Source organism: Aspergillus brunneoviolaceus, assembly GCF_003184695.1.
Source record: "Aspergillus brunneoviolaceus CBS 621.78 unplaced genomic scaffold BO95scaffold_3, whole genome shotgun sequence".
Taxonomy (NCBI): Eukaryota; Fungi; Ascomycota; class Eurotiomycetes; order Eurotiales; family Aspergillaceae; genus Aspergillus; species Aspergillus brunneoviolaceus.
Window position 1 is genome coordinate 593,146 of NW_020290733.1, and position 14,450 is coordinate 607,595.

Consider the following 14,450-nt stretch of genomic DNA (forward strand, 5'->3'; position numbering starts at 1 on the left):
GTTAGTAGTACAGTAACTTACAACAAACATCGCAAACAAACAAACCAAGCAATTCTCAAGCCTCAGGCCGCTAGTGTATGCCTTATGGGTCTGTTTCCCGATCGGTTTCATTTCCGCTTAGCCACTTAATGCCAGACCACACTACTCGTACATACCTAGTACTTACGTCTGTACCTTAGTACTGTGGACTCCAGTCAGAACTTACCATGGTAGGTGGTGCAATCAACTGTTCTGAGTGGGCCGCTATAGCAGCTGTCATATTACGAGTGACGGCGCCCACTACGTCATTTACCGGCAACCCGGTTTAAAAATGATGATGATTTCATACTTCCCCTCTATCCACCGTGTTGTTTATTTACTGCTGCTCGCCTTCTCGAAAGAAAAGAAGATACAGTGCTGCTACTACAGACTCCCTATTTTTTTACCCATCCTCCATACAAGGCCTGTGCGCTTGACTCTCGTGCACTACTGCCAGTGCCGACCTAACAATGTCCCTCAACACGGCGACCGGCGTGGCGACCAGCGGCCTGCAGGGCCGACCCCCCAAGTTGACCGGAGACGTCAAGTCTACGGTTCAACAGGGCCACAAGACGGTCAACAAGACTGCCCAGAATACCACCGATTCGGTGCTGCCCGGCCAATTTCCTGGAGACGAAGACGGAGTGAAGTCCGCCCAGCGCGATCAGAACAATGACGGCCCGATTCTTTCTCCTATGCGCGACTGGTATCGTCGCTGGGTACCCCGAATGTTCGACAAGATGGAGTCTTACCTCATGGGTTGGCTCTCCTGGCTCTTGCCGGGACCACGACAAGCCCGGCTGTACGACGCCGCATCCAAGCGGCCGGCTAGTACAACCTTCCTCATCTGCCAGCTGCTTTGTTGCGGAGTCCCGTTGCTCGTCTTCCTGGCCGGTGTCTTTTTGTTCGCTGCCGTGGCAATTATTCTCTGGTGTGTTCTGTCGCTGCTCATCCTCGGTCCAGTCCTCTTGGTGGCTAGCATGATGGGTGTCTCGCTGTGGGGCTGGGGCTGGTTCTTCTACAGTGTCATCAAGTGGGTCGATCAGACCTATCTGGGTGGTATGCTTTCTCGGTTCTGGATGTCGCGAAGCTCGTCTGATGACGACGACGACGAAAATTCGGGCAAGGAGGAAGGGAAAGAGAAGGGTGGTGAGAAAAAGGAAGGATGAGCAGAGCCAAATGACGACCAAGACTGTGGAAGGGGTGCGGATATGGAGGAGTGGTCATTGTGGAGTCAGAACGGTCTAGGGAAATTGAGCCGTCGATGTATAGCCTAGTCGCTGTTCATTGGATTCTTGTAATTATTTTCTGACAAATTTACACTTATTCTCTCATAGATCATCAGGAGACAAATGATTCCCTCAGCTTTGACCAAGTCGCTGCCAGAAGACCCTTCTCAGGCAGCTGATGGCTGCAAAATTCATTCCACTCCCACATCTTATGCGCCTGAAGACTGCTGGTCATCTCTTTCCACTCCTCGGGCTGGGGATAAGGAGACTTGTCAAAGACCAGACGCATGGCCCATCTTGAGGCATCTCCACCTTGTCTGTCACCCGCTCTATCATGCTGCGTAAGGAATGATCCTCGTTCCAATCGTACGGTGAAAAGCTTGGGCTCAAAGGCCTCGTCGGTGAGTAGAGCTTCGTTGATGCGGCGGCCAGGTGGAACATAAGTTCCTGGAGTCTGTCGCTTGGAGAGTCGGATCTCAATCTCGAATTCGCCAAGAAGGCCATCGGCGGTGGTCGCAGCAATCTGCTCGAGAGAAGCTGGGCGCAGAGATCTCCAATGCAACTCCGCCATAATCCACACTTGTGTTTCGTAACGACAGATCAACTGGCTCGAGTTAGCTTTGATGATCTCGCGGACATGAAGGAAAGGGGTAAAGCCTTACGTGGCCAGCTCCATTCGGATGAAACCTAATCTCATTGCTCTGCATGGGATCCCAGAACCAGGATTGTCCGGTGAGAATTGACAGGACGGATTCGCTTGATTCGCTCATATTGTCTCGACGAATACCACCAATTTTCAACTTTTGTAAAACAGATGGTCTCAGAAAGAAACGTGGAGGAAGCGGCTTGATATATGATGATGCCTTTCACGTGGGGGCCTTTTACTGTGGCTGTTTCAAACTGCCATGCTGGTAAGGCTGACAGACACCAGACCCTGAGACGCTAACCTGTTTGGCATGTTTGGGGCTGAAACTGACACAGCCCCCTAGTCTCAACATCCGAAGAAGTCGTGCTGTCAGTTCTTTTGTGCAGGATAGATGTACGTCCCAGGATAAGGTTAACGAAGGGAAATAAGCCTGAAGAATCTAGGACCAGGTGAGGCTTTTGCACAGATATATCTGATCGCGGCCGGGCCGGCAATGCAGTCTGATTTAAATAGGATGGCAGAGATGTTGGGCCAAGCCAATCAGCCGCCCAAAATTCTGAGTTCCTCACTACTATTCACTCAAACTTTCCTATCTAATTGCGTTATCTTTGGTCTTCTGCTTTATCATGGCTATCATGGGCTTAAAGGACGGCGTTATCGGGCCGGGCTCTCCGCACGCCCCGCCGTCATCGGCCCGACACGTGACCCCGGGCCAATGAGACTCTTTGTGGAGTAAATACAGCCGACTGACGACATCCGAAGCTGGAGCTTATCAACAATTCCCCAGAGCGGGATTGTTATTTGAACCCCACGATTGCCCCTCGTTGACTTCCCCTCAACCATTCTACACTCCTCTTCATTACTCTTTGCCAACCCTACTGTCTTGTCTCACAGTGATATCCGGCAAGATGACCGGGTCTGATGACAAGATTACCATTTCCATCGACCGTGGCGGTACCTTCACCGACGTACACGCCGTCGTGCCCGGTTGCCCCGACATCATCCTCAAGCTACTATCCGTTGACCCCGGCCACTACCAAGATGCACCCACCGAGGGTATTCGCCAGATCTTGGAGCTCGTCACAGGCGAGCCACATCCACGAGGGGAGCCTCTCAAACTCGACCGCATCAAAAGTCTTCGCATGGGGACGACAGTGGCTACCAATGCACTGCTGGAGCGCAAGGGCGCTCGGTCAGTCCTTCTCACCACCAAGGGCTTCCGCGATCTGCTCCGGATCGGTGATCAATCCCGTCCCAACATATTCGATCTGTCCATGGCGAGACCTGGCGTCCTGCCGGAGAGAGTCGTGGAAATTAACGAGCGGGTGGTCCCCTGCCACCCGCTTGCAGACAAAGACTGCTTCTCTGAAGCTCGAGTCGTCGAAGGCACAACTGGGGAACGATTTCGGGTGGTACAGGAACTTGATATCGACGAAGTGCAGCGGGTCCTGCAGGAGTTGAAAGACCAAGGTTACCAGTCATTATCGGTCGCGTTGGTCCATTCATTCGCGTACCCTGAGCATGAGCGCCAGATTGGTGAGGTGGCCGAGAGTATGGGCTTCTCCGTGACCTTATCTTCGAAACTACAGCCAATGATCAAGGTTGTCCCTCGAGGCATGTCTGCCGCGGCGGATGCCTATCTCACCCCTGTCATCAAGACCTACATCGACTCTATCTCGGACAGCTTCGAGGGCGGTCTTGAGAAGCAACACGAATGTCGCTTTGAATTCATGCAGTCAGATGGTGGCCTGGTAGATTTCCGCAGGTTCAGCGGGCTGAAAGCGATTCTATCCGGTCCGGCTGCTGGAGTGGTCGGATTCGCGGCCACCAGCTGGGATCCGAAGGAGAAAACCCCAGTGATCGGATTTGACATGGGTGGCACATCGACAGATGTATCCCGCTACGATGGACATCTTGAGCATGTGTTTGGATCCAAGGTTGCTGGTGTTCTTATCCAATCCCCGCAATTGGATATTAACACTGTGGCCGCTGGTGGTGGTTCCATCCTCTCGTGGCGGAATGGTCTCTTCTATGTTGGACCCGAGTCAGCGTCAGCCCACCCTGGCCCTGCTTGCTATCGCAAAGGAGGTCCGTTGACAGTCACCGACGCAAATTTGTTCCTTGGTCGGCTGTTGCCAGAATACTTCCCTCACATCTTTGGAGAAAATGAGGATCAGCCGCTCGACCTAGAGGTCACCACGAAGCTTTTCAAAGAACTCACGGAGAAGATCAACTCCGAGCGGAAGGAGAAGGGCCAAACAGAGTTCACTGCAGAAGAGGTCGCATTGGGATTCCTGAAGGTCGCAGATGAATCAATGGCGCGCCCAATCCGCAACCTTACTGAAGCCCGTGGCTTTGAAACTGCTTCCCATCATCTTGCATGCTTCGGTGGTGCAGGAGGGCAGCATGCCTGTACGGTTGCTGCCTCATTGGGAATCTCTCGCATCATTATTCACAAGTTCTCCTCTGTCCTATCTGCGTACGGTCTGGCACTGGCCGAGGTTGTCAAGGAGTCGCAAGAGCCCCTCTCCACCGAATACTCGACTTCCCGCTCCACTCTCGACAAACGCTTCGATGACTTGATCCAAGCGGCCGTGAAGGATATGGAGAGTCAAGGATTCTCAGCTGATCAAGTTCGACACGAACTTTATCTCAACTTGCGCTATGAAGGCTCAGACACAAGCCTCATGATCTTGAAGCCTGAAGACGACTCCGACTTCCTGGAGGAGTTCAGTGCCAGACATCGCCGAGAGTTTGGCTTCAACTCCGATCGGCCAGTCTTGGTGGACGATGTCCGCGTTCGTACGATTGCTTGCTCCAAAGTGCGTGAGGAAGTAAGCCCTCTGGTACAGCTCCGCGAAGCCACAATCAAGGATGTTAGCGGTGACCCAGACACTATCTCGAAAGCCTATTTCGATGGCAAAGCCGAGCGGATCGATACTCCTGTGTACCAGCTGAACAAACTAGACAAGAACACTCGAGTACACGGTCCAGCAATCATCATTGATGAGACGCAAACAGTTGTGGTTGCGCCTAATGCCGAGGCCAAGATTCTGGATACTTGCATTGTGATTGATCTTCAGGAGCTACCAAAGAGCAGTGAAGATGAAGCTACATCTTCCTCTGGTATTGATCCTATCCGCCTCACTATCTTTGGTCATCGCTTCATGTCCATCGCCGAGCAGATGGGCCGAACCTTGCAGAAGACGTCCGTGTCGACTAACATCAAGGAGCGCCTGGACTTCTCTTGTGCCCTCTTCTCTCCCGATGGCGGCCTGGTAGCCAACGCGCCCCATGTGCCTGTTCACCTTGGCTCCATGCAGTTTGCTGTACGCTACCAACACCAGAAGTGGCTGGGCAAGCTTCAGGACGGCGACGTCTTGGTTGCCAACCACCCTAGCTGCGGTGGAACTCATCTGCCTGATATTACTGTACGTGATTCTTTGAACATATTTTAGTGGACTGGACTGACCTTCACCTAGGTAATTACCCCTGTATTTGACAGGCCCGGTGGTAGCGAGATCATGTTCTATGTTGCCTCTCGCGGTCATCATGCCGACATTGGTGGTATTCTCCCGGGGTCCATGCCGCCCAAGTCGACCGAATTGTGGCAGGAAGGTGCTGCCATCGAAGGTGACAAAATTGTCAGCAACGGTGTGTTTGATGAGGAGCGGATGATCGAGCTTCTGGTTCACAAACCCGCGCAATACCCCGGTTGCTCTGGAGCTCGTTGCATCTCGGACAACCTGTCGGATCTGAAAGCACAGATCGCCGCCAATACCCGTGGTATCTCCTTGATTCAGGCTCTTTTTGCAGAGTATGGAGTAGAGACGGTTCAGAAGTACATGTATGCCATTCAGGCTACGGCCGAGACTGCGGTACGCAATCTGCTGAAGGACCTCCACAAGAAGTTTGGTGGTCAGCCATTGGAGGCAGTTGACTACATGGACGACGGGACCCCGATCAAGCTGAAGGTCACTATCAACGGAACCGATGGGTCCGCGGTGTTCGACTTTGAGGGCACTGGTCCGGAAGTCTATGGAGGGTGGAACGCGCCGATTGCCATCACCCACTCGGCCATCATCTACTGTCTTCGATGCATGATCAACGCGGACATGCCTCTGAACCAAGGCTGCCTGGCCCCCATCGACATCCGGGTACCCTCGCCCAGTATCCTCTCGCCCACGAAAGCGGCAGCCGTGGTCGGAGGCAACGTGGTCACCTCCCAGCGTGTCACTGACGTGGTGCTGAAAGCGTTCCGGGCGTGTGCGGCGTCCCAGGGCTGCTGCAACAACCTGACCTTTGGCACCAACTCCAAGAAGGACCCAGACACGGGCGAGATCATCCCGGGCTTCGGGTACTACGAGACCATCGCCGGCGGTAGCGGCGCGGGGCCGACCTGGAACGGCGAGTCCGGCATCCACGTGCATATGACCAACACGCGCATCACAGACCCCGAGATCCTGGAAAAGCGCTACCCGACGCTGCTGCGCCAGTTCACTCTCCGCGACGGGTCCGGCGGCCAGGGCAAGCACCCCGGTGGCGACGGGGTAGTCAGAGAGGTCGAGTTCCTGTCCCCGATGGAGGTCTCCATCCTCTCGGAGAGACGGGTCTACCGTCCCTATGGTCTCGAGGGAGGTGACGATGCTCAGCCTGGAATGAACCTGTGGGTGACCACGGACCCGGATACCGGGGTGGAGAGGAAGGTCAACATTGGAGGGAAGAATACCGTCTCTATGAAGACGCATGACCGCATTGTGATCATGACGGCCGGTGGCGGTGGTTGGGGTGCTGTATCTGCTTGATGTGATGGAGAGTGGGTGAGATGGACAGCGTTGAATGGGTTCTTTAGAGGATTGATGTTTTTGGTATAATGATGTATATGGCTAGCGAGGCGTTTTAGATTGATACAGTCGGTATGAATTGTATATGTGCAAGATAACTATTGTCCAGATCAAGCGTTGACCGATAGAATGTCAATAACAGTGCGGGCTGAACAAGTACGGAGAGCTAAACCTGAAAGTGGACGGACGAGCTTTCGGTTTTCAGTAAGACGGAGACACGGGTATCGTACGGGACCGCTTCAGGAATGATACTGTCTGGTATTATCGTAAGCGTGTCAGTAATACAGCACAGCTTGGCAGACCGTACAATACACTCAATACAGAACCCCGCCGTCCCAGACCCACACTACTTACTGTAAGGTACGATAAAATGAAGCGGCATCCGTAGTTATCCCACAGAATTGAATAATTCATCGCATGATGCCGGATCCAGCACAGCCAGGGAGAAATATCAACTAAATCATAATTTTACAATTCCATCACATTATATACACCCAACCACCAAAGAATTTCCGAAAAAAAGGGTTACAACTTGGCATCCCACGCCATGCGATCCGAGCTTTCAAGAGGCCGCTCGCGCCCGTCCCACCACAGCGGACACAGCTGGAACCACTTCTCGCGGCTGCAGAAGACGTGGACGGAGCGCTTGTGGCCGAGGTCGACGTATTTCTGGACGGTCAGGCCCTGGGCGTTCTCGTAGGAAAGCACGGTGCCGCCGGAGGCCTTGGGCTCGCCGACGACGCACTGGGTGCGCGGCTCGTCCAGGAAGATGTAGTGGATGACGCTGGACCACCAGGCGTTGACGCGGAAGGCGCCGCGGATCTTGTTGTCGCCGACCAGCGAGTGGCGGCCGCGGTCGTAGTCGCCCGCGTCGTAATGGGCGCCGTAGTGGTCCTCCTTTTTGCGGGGCAAAAAAAAAAAAGATTAGCACACTGACGAGACAGACTCGGGGAAAGGATTCGGGGCAGGGGGGCCGTGGGTACCTTGGCCCAATACACCTCGAAATAGGCGAACGGCTTCTCGTCGAACCGCCCAAACAGACACAGCACGTGCTTGTCCTCGTGCAGCTTCCGGAGGTAGTTGCGGTGGTGCTCGACGGAGCCGGTCTCGTTCCAGCCCTTGGCGACGCGGGGGTCGTTCTGCCACGTGTGGAACAGCTGCAGGTGCTCCTCGTTCCGCCAGTCGACCGCCATCAGCGAGAAGTGCTGGTCCAGGTGCGGGATGTAGCGGCTGTACACGAGGGCGCCCGGGGTGGGCTTGACGGGCCGGATCGGGTGGCGCGCGTACACGCGCTCCTCGGGGAACTTCATCGAGAACTCGTAGTTCTGCGCCAGCGGCGGGTACTGGCTGCCGGCGCGGCGGAGCTGGCCGTGGGTGCCTGGGTCAACGGCCCAGATGGGCCGCGGGCCCAGCGGGGAGCCGGCGCCCTGCCAGAAGGCGGACCGGAGGAGCACGACGGTCGGCAGCTGGGAGGGCTGGTTCTCGGTGCCGAAGGGCTCGCGCGGCGAGGGGAAGGCCACGGCCAGCCCCGTGCGGATGCACTCCTCGCGCACGATCGCGTGGCCGGGCCCCTCCAGGTCCAGCCGCACCGTCTCTTGCTCCGGGTGCGTGAGGAAGGTCGCGTGGATGAGGTTCCAGATCTGCGCCAGCGTCGGCGGCGAGCCGCTCGTCCAGCTGAAGGTTGTGCCCGGGCTGCGTTGGCTGCGCGCCCACGGGCTGTTGTTGTTCAGCGGGATCGCTTTGGCAGATTCATTGTAGCTGAGGTCGGTGTATTGGAGGGAGTCGTGGTGGAAGGGCTCGGGGAGGGGCTCCCCGGCCGCTTGGCTGTCGTGGAGGCGGAGTTGCAGGACGCGCGGGCTGGTGGATTCGGAGACAACGTGGATTTTGTAGGTGGTGAGATAAGGGTGGGGGAGTTTGACCCAGGGTAACGATTTGGTGGAGGACATGATGGGATGTGTTTTGAGGGAGTAGAGGAGGAGTGTGTAGAGGAGGAGAAGTGATCGAGAGCGGGAGAGGGGAGGGGAGGGGAAAGGATGGAGGGAGAAAGAAAGGAAGAAGAGGATGAAGGGAGGAGAGCTACAAATAACAACCTAAGTTAATCAATCAAATCAATCAATCAATCAATCAATCAGCCCGAGGTTCACGAAGGCCAAGTCAAGAGTGGAGCTTCTGCAATTTCGTATCGAACGTACCTATCTTTACCATTCCATAACTTACACACCGAACCGAACTTACTTCTTTCCGTACGGCTCCAGTCTTATCTCATAACATCATTTCATCTCACAACTCCCACCCTTCTCCTGAGGCCACTTCATTGCTACAACTACAACCCCCCTCCCCTCAATTCCCCTCCTCGAATTTCTTCAAATCAATCTATCCAACCATCCTACAATCGATCACATCACCAACCATGTCCCAGAACCACCCGACAGTCCAAGGCTGCCTCATCAGCTTCCCCACCCCGCAAATCCTCCTCCTGACGCTCAACCGCCCCGAAAAGCGCAACTCTATCACTCTCGCCACGAGCCAAGAGATCCAACAACTCTGGTCCTGGTTCGACGTCCACCCGACCCTGCGCGTGGCCATCATCACCGGCGCAGGGGGTTCATTCTGCGCCGGAGCCGACCTGAAGGGTTAGTCACTCAGCAATCACCACCACCACCACCACCCTTCACTAACAACCGGAATCTCTAACCAACAGAATGGAACGACCTGAACGCCCGGGGCATCGAGAACAAAATGACCGCCCCCGGACTAGCCGGGCTACCCCGCCGCCGCGGCGTGAAACCCATCATCGCGGCCGTCAACGGCTTCTGTTTAGGCGGGGGGTTCGAGATGATCACCAACTGCGACATCGTGGTGGCCAGCAGCACCGCGACGTTCGGGCTGCCCGAGGTGCAGCGCGGGATCGCGGCGGTGGCGGGCTCGCTGCCGCGGCTGGTGCGCGTCGTCGGCCGCCAGCGCGCCGCCCAGATCGCGCTCACGGGCCGGCCGTTCTCGGCCGCCCAGATGGAGCGCTGGGGGTTGGTCAATGAGGTCGTCGACACGCCTGAGGGGCTGGTGGACCGCGCGGTGGAGATCGCGACCGCCATCGCCAGCAATAGTCCCGATAGTATTCGGGTGACGCTGGAAGGGTTACATCTCGGCTGGGAGGAGGCTCATGTCGAGGTGGGCAGTGAGCGGTTGGTCGAGGAGTGGTATGGGAAGTTGATGGCCGGGGAGAATTTTCATGAAGGCGTGCGGGCGTTTGCGGAGAAGCGGGCGCCGCAGTGGAGGGCGTCGAAGTTGTGAAGTGGAGGATTTGGTGATGATGATGAGAATTTTGAAGGGTGGGGGGGGGAATTTGTCGGGCTGAATGATACCACTACGTATGAAGAATGCATTGTTTGTTTACTTGGTACGGACTGACGTACGTCCGGTTCTGGTTACGTCCGGGATTCCGGGTGTTGTACGGACGGGAGTGCTGTACAGTCGGAGGAGAAAAAGAGGGGACACATCCTGCCACTGTTTCCACCTGAGAACCAAACTCTTGTTCTACTCCACGCAAGGTTGTCAGTCGGGTATGCAGGACTGTGGCAGTTTGGCGAGGAGACGAGACTTTCAGCAGATTTTGCTGGTTAGCGACCCCGAAGAAACGCAGCAGTGAGCTCCCTCCCGAGTGAGTGGTGTATTGTACACCTCTTGGCAAGACTGGCAAATCAATTCAACCGAGGCACTTCGCTCGACCGGCATTTTTCGGCGTGGGGCTGGGTTGCGTTTCCAAATCCCGAAAGGAGTCTAGTGGGAATGAAGTTTTTCGTGCAGATAATCTAATCAGATCCTTCATTGGAAGGGAACCCACCCCGCTAGACCTGTATCTGATCCGCTTTGTCTAATCTGATCTTCTAGCTGTATTTGTGTTTTGTCACATTTTACCTGTAAGCCAGTACAGTACCTGGCTTGCAGACCTGTATTGCAGACGGATACACAGTAACGCACTTTCGCCGTACCAGTACAGAATTAGAGTATTGATCATGTCATGAAATTTCTCTATTCCATCTCGAAGGTATTGCGGTTAATATAGACACCAGTCGGGCACGGTAAACCTTTAACCAGCCATCGGACTTCTTCAAGACATCTCAATACCGCTAACCTCTTTTTCTTGATAGTCTGGTACCAAGTCTTTGCAGTGTGTATCTTGCTGCATGACTCCCTCTCTGAAAGGGTATGAAGAATCTTCCAGGGCCCTCGCAGTCGGTCTCAAGCGCTGATTCTCCCACTCGAATTTGAGCACGCAATTAGGTCCCCTACTCCAAACCATAAGTTGTCTTACTTCCCTTGTCTTGAAGTTTTCTCGAGAGCCGCTGCGTCTAGGGCACTGAAGACGTACATTTTGGGAAGAAGGACCGTCAGTTCCAATGGCAAAGCTTTTTTTCCCCAATGCTGCGAAACCAGCCCGTTTGTCAGAAGCAGAGGAAGCCAAATCCATGATGTTTCCTTAGATAGCGGTTGTTCCATCGATGGATTCTAGAAGGTCTACATCGTGGGGGAGAATCTTTTCTCGGCTGCAGGTGGTAGTTGTCTTGGTATTCCTTCCTGGCAGGTTCACATGCAGCTTATGCTAGCTTACCCCGGCACCACTTGTGGAGTCGATGGCTCGATTTGGAGTTATTCTTCGAGCGGCGAATTGTATGCATACAGCACGGTGATTTATCGCAGATGGATTTGTTTATCAGGCCTTTCCCGCTCTGATAGCGGTGGCTGTAGAAGGCAATCTCCTTGTTGACTGATATGCGTGCTTGGTGGCGGCGATGCATGCCGTGAATGCTCCATCATTCTTGAGTGAAAGAGTAAGCTATTACTTAGTCAAGGGGCTGTTCCTTCCCTGAGTCGATTCTCTTGTCTCTACCGTCGGTCTTGCCTTGTAAAATCCCCCACATACCACAGTCGCAAAGTCAGGTCCTTTGAGGGATCTTCTTTGATGCTCTGCCGCACTCGCAAGTACTTTGTGCATGCACTCGAAGGGTCTCTGCCTGGCTCGGGGTCACGAGAGTGATATCGCCGGTGTATGTATGGTGCGAAAGCGGGAAAACTTGTGACTTGTGTTTTCTCTTGCTTCGATAAAGTAGGTGGCCAGCCTGTGAGCCTCCGACCAGCTAGGTTCCAGCCCCGTTGAGGGCGGTGTTTCGATCCGATGATGCAGATAGTTAGCATACAGTGGCATCCAAGGGCTATCTGGCATTTGATGGAAAGCAATCTGAAAAGTGGTGGGTCAGTGGTTGCAGTTCAAGTAAACCAGGATAAAGCAATCTAAGCCCATCGTTTCGCCCCTGTGAATAGCGCGTTTTCCTTCTCGGGTGTGGCAGAGGATGGGCCAGGTCGGACAGGACAGTCAATATCGACAGGTGGGCGTGCGTTTCCAGCTATCAGACTATGCACTTCCACATGGTGCAGCTTTGCACGTGTCGCCAAGGCGAGAATGAGAAGGAGCTTGACAGGGCATATGCAGTTATGAACCGGACTTTGCAAAGCTTGGAAATAACGCTCGTTCTCAACGCCATTTGTTCTGGGAGTCATCAGCCAGGAGTCCAAGAGAGGTAAAATTGACTCGCCAACTTACTTATTGTTCTTGATATACTGCAGTACAACGTGCATTTCCAGATTCTATACGCTCGGCTCTCGAGTTCCGCGACTGTAGGATATAGTAACATCTTTCCACGTGACGCATTGCATTCCTGTGTATCCAGCAGACCGGACCACATCGCTATATCTGGAGGAACCGGCGGCTTGAAGGACGACCGCTGCCAGAGTAAGCAGAACTCCATCCCAGGTCTGTTTCTTTTTCGACTTGGTCAGAGCCAGCTCCAGCCATGAGCTAGCAAGGCGATAAGCCACAACACGGATAAGGCGGACTGTATAATGATACACATAGACTAAGTAGGATAGACGCTGTCCAAGGCCAGACCGGTAAACCGTGGCAGACTGAGAATATATTGGCTGAGCTATTTCAACTCATCGGGAATCAGATCTTTTCAACACTGGTGTTAAATAGAGCAGTGTAGCTGGGCGAGGTGATGGTAGGATCCGTCATTCGTGGTCCATTGAGAGGGAGAAGGACAGAGACATGATTCCCTTATGGAGGCAGTGGCAGCAGTTGTATCAGGACCCGATTTGAGTTTGACTTGGTGATGTTGATTCATGCTTTCGAATGGACCGACTCTCGGTCCTTGCCCTCTGTATTGGAAAAGGCTGTCTCCTTAGCAGACATACCGGTAGCGTGCCAATAGGGGCGCCTGCCAAGTGTCTTGTCCAAATGTCACGAGAATCAAGTTACAGTCATGGAACAGGACTAGGTTGTCCTCTGCCAGAGTGATTTGGCTAGCATTTGATCCAACTGACGGTCCACCTCCTTCCCTGAGAATCATGATTCCCAATGGGCTCCGATTCGTTGTCCCAAAGGCTGAATAATGCGTGGTCAACATAGTGTCTCGAACCCTATTCAGGATTCCGTGGCTTGGAGGAAGGAAATGCAGGGGCAGGTGGCCTGGAAAGAGGGACAGGTATGTGTTGTAAACAGCAGGGACTTTGAACTGAGCGAAGTAATTCTGATAGCAGGCCATACATAGATGGGGCGGGCCGGCTTCCCGGCGTCTTTGCGGCACTTCTGCACAACCGCTGCCTCAATGGCCACGAGGTGCTTTGCAGCATCGTCGCTGTTCCCGTAGCAAAGGGTCCTACTAACATTGACGGCCAAGTCGACTTTATTCTGACGCAATTCAGCCGCTATGGTCGTCTCAAATTTCAGGTGGATGGTCGATGCTCCCTCCTACTCAAGGTAGAAAGGCCACGTATAGTATTTTGTGTCCTAGGGACTGTACTGGTGGCTCGGTGTGCTGACGGTTATAAGGGCCTTCTGTCTTTGGAGCAGGCTTAAGTTGAGCAACAGAGATAGCAGGATGAATTTGCCATTTTTGAGGGTAGATCGAGACGATATGCAAGACGTCCAATCCTCCTCAGCAATCAAGGTGGCGGGAAAGGTTTAGAATGCAGCCTAACAGCATGAGTCAACACAGCAAAAAGCAAGAACCGTAGCTCAGGAGAACTCACTCACTCAGGCTTATATTTCCGGTAAAAGAGTCGCAGTCATTCAAAATAGCGTCCTCCTGACTGTGAGCTGGATACTAAGAGTGCTATGCAGATGTGAGCAAAATAAGCGAACAGCGTGCGTGCTGCCGGAGTTTGTTGAAGCTTTTGCTCCACCGAAACCATGTTATCTGGCTTCGCAAGATAACTATTCGTTGGGAATGGGCACTATTCTTTCAACACTTTTGCCTGAGAGCATAATCCTCCACCCTTTGAATGCCCCACGGCATTGAGTCAGACTAAAGTAGATGTCAGCGAGAGCGCCCCGAGCGTCACATTTGGGGATCATTTCTCCCTTCTGCGGACACGGAAAGCAAGATGCAGCGTTCCCAGCACCAGCGCGCCCATGTGGATGGGGGTTACAAAGAGCCGAAGACCTGACTGTAGTCGCCCTAATGCGGGAATATGTGTTCGTCAGAGTAATCTTACCGGCACAAAAGTGTATGGAAGTCCATTTTGCTTCCATAACCACAACACCCTCCGGTCTATCATGCCACAGTGTGTAGTCAGATTTTCCCGAGAGAAGGACTTTCTGCCTCTCCCTATGGTCAATCCAAGGTAGCTACAAGGGTATTTGGAGCTGATATCTTA

General features: G+C 53.8%; 5 protein-coding genes across 5 annotated transcripts; 3 read left to right on the forward strand and 2 right to left on the reverse strand.

Annotated features, from left to right (window-relative positions):
• The first annotated feature begins 282 nt into the window (after positions 1-282).
• On the forward strand, positions 283-1,382 carry BO95DRAFT_438192 (seipin co-factor family protein). The gene has a single exon (XM_025585453.1). It carries the CDS (start codon positions 489-491, stop codon positions 1,185-1,187), a length of 699 nt encoding a protein of 232 aa, XP_025447445.1. The 5' UTR covers positions 283-488; the 3' UTR covers positions 1,188-1,382.
• Positions 1,274-2,201, reverse strand: BO95DRAFT_117239 (uncharacterized protein). Its single transcript, XM_025580419.1, has 2 exons — positions 1,910-2,201; positions 1,274-1,851 (listed from the first exon to the last, which is right to left on the reverse strand). Exons 1-2 carry the CDS (start codon positions 2,015-2,017, stop codon positions 1,360-1,362), a joined length of 600 nt encoding a protein of 199 aa, XP_025447446.1. The 5' UTR covers positions 2,018-2,201; the 3' UTR covers positions 1,274-1,359.
• A 510-nt stretch (positions 2,202-2,711) lies between these two features.
• Positions 2,712-6,827, forward strand: BO95DRAFT_510460 (5-oxoprolinase). Its single transcript, XM_025591352.1, has 2 exons — positions 2,712-5,324; positions 5,376-6,827. The coding sequence occupies exons 1-2, from the start codon at positions 2,802-2,804 to the stop codon at positions 6,696-6,698; spliced, it is 3,846 nt and encodes a 1,281-aa protein (XP_025447447.1). The 5' UTR covers positions 2,712-2,801; the 3' UTR covers positions 6,699-6,827.
• Positions 6,828-7,262: 435 nt separating this feature from the next.
• On the reverse strand, positions 7,263-8,757 carry BO95DRAFT_478379 (GNAT family N-acetyltransferase; the record flags this gene model as incomplete). Its single annotated transcript, XM_025590033.1, has 2 exons — positions 7,721-8,757; positions 7,263-7,634 (listed from the first exon to the last, which is right to left on the reverse strand). Exons 1-2 carry the CDS (start codon positions 8,681-8,683, stop codon positions 7,263-7,265), a joined length of 1,335 nt encoding a protein of 444 aa, XP_025447448.1. The 5' UTR covers positions 8,684-8,757.
• Positions 8,758-9,020: 263 nt separating this feature from the next.
• On the forward strand, positions 9,021-10,080 carry sidH (enoyl-CoA hydratase/isomerase family protein). Its single transcript, XM_025589493.1, has 2 exons — positions 9,021-9,370; positions 9,439-10,080. The coding sequence occupies exons 1-2, from the start codon at positions 9,148-9,150 to the stop codon at positions 10,026-10,028; spliced, it is 813 nt and encodes a 270-aa protein (XP_025447449.1). The 5' UTR covers positions 9,021-9,147; the 3' UTR covers positions 10,029-10,080.
• The last annotated feature ends 4,370 nt before the right edge of the window (positions 10,081-14,450 follow it).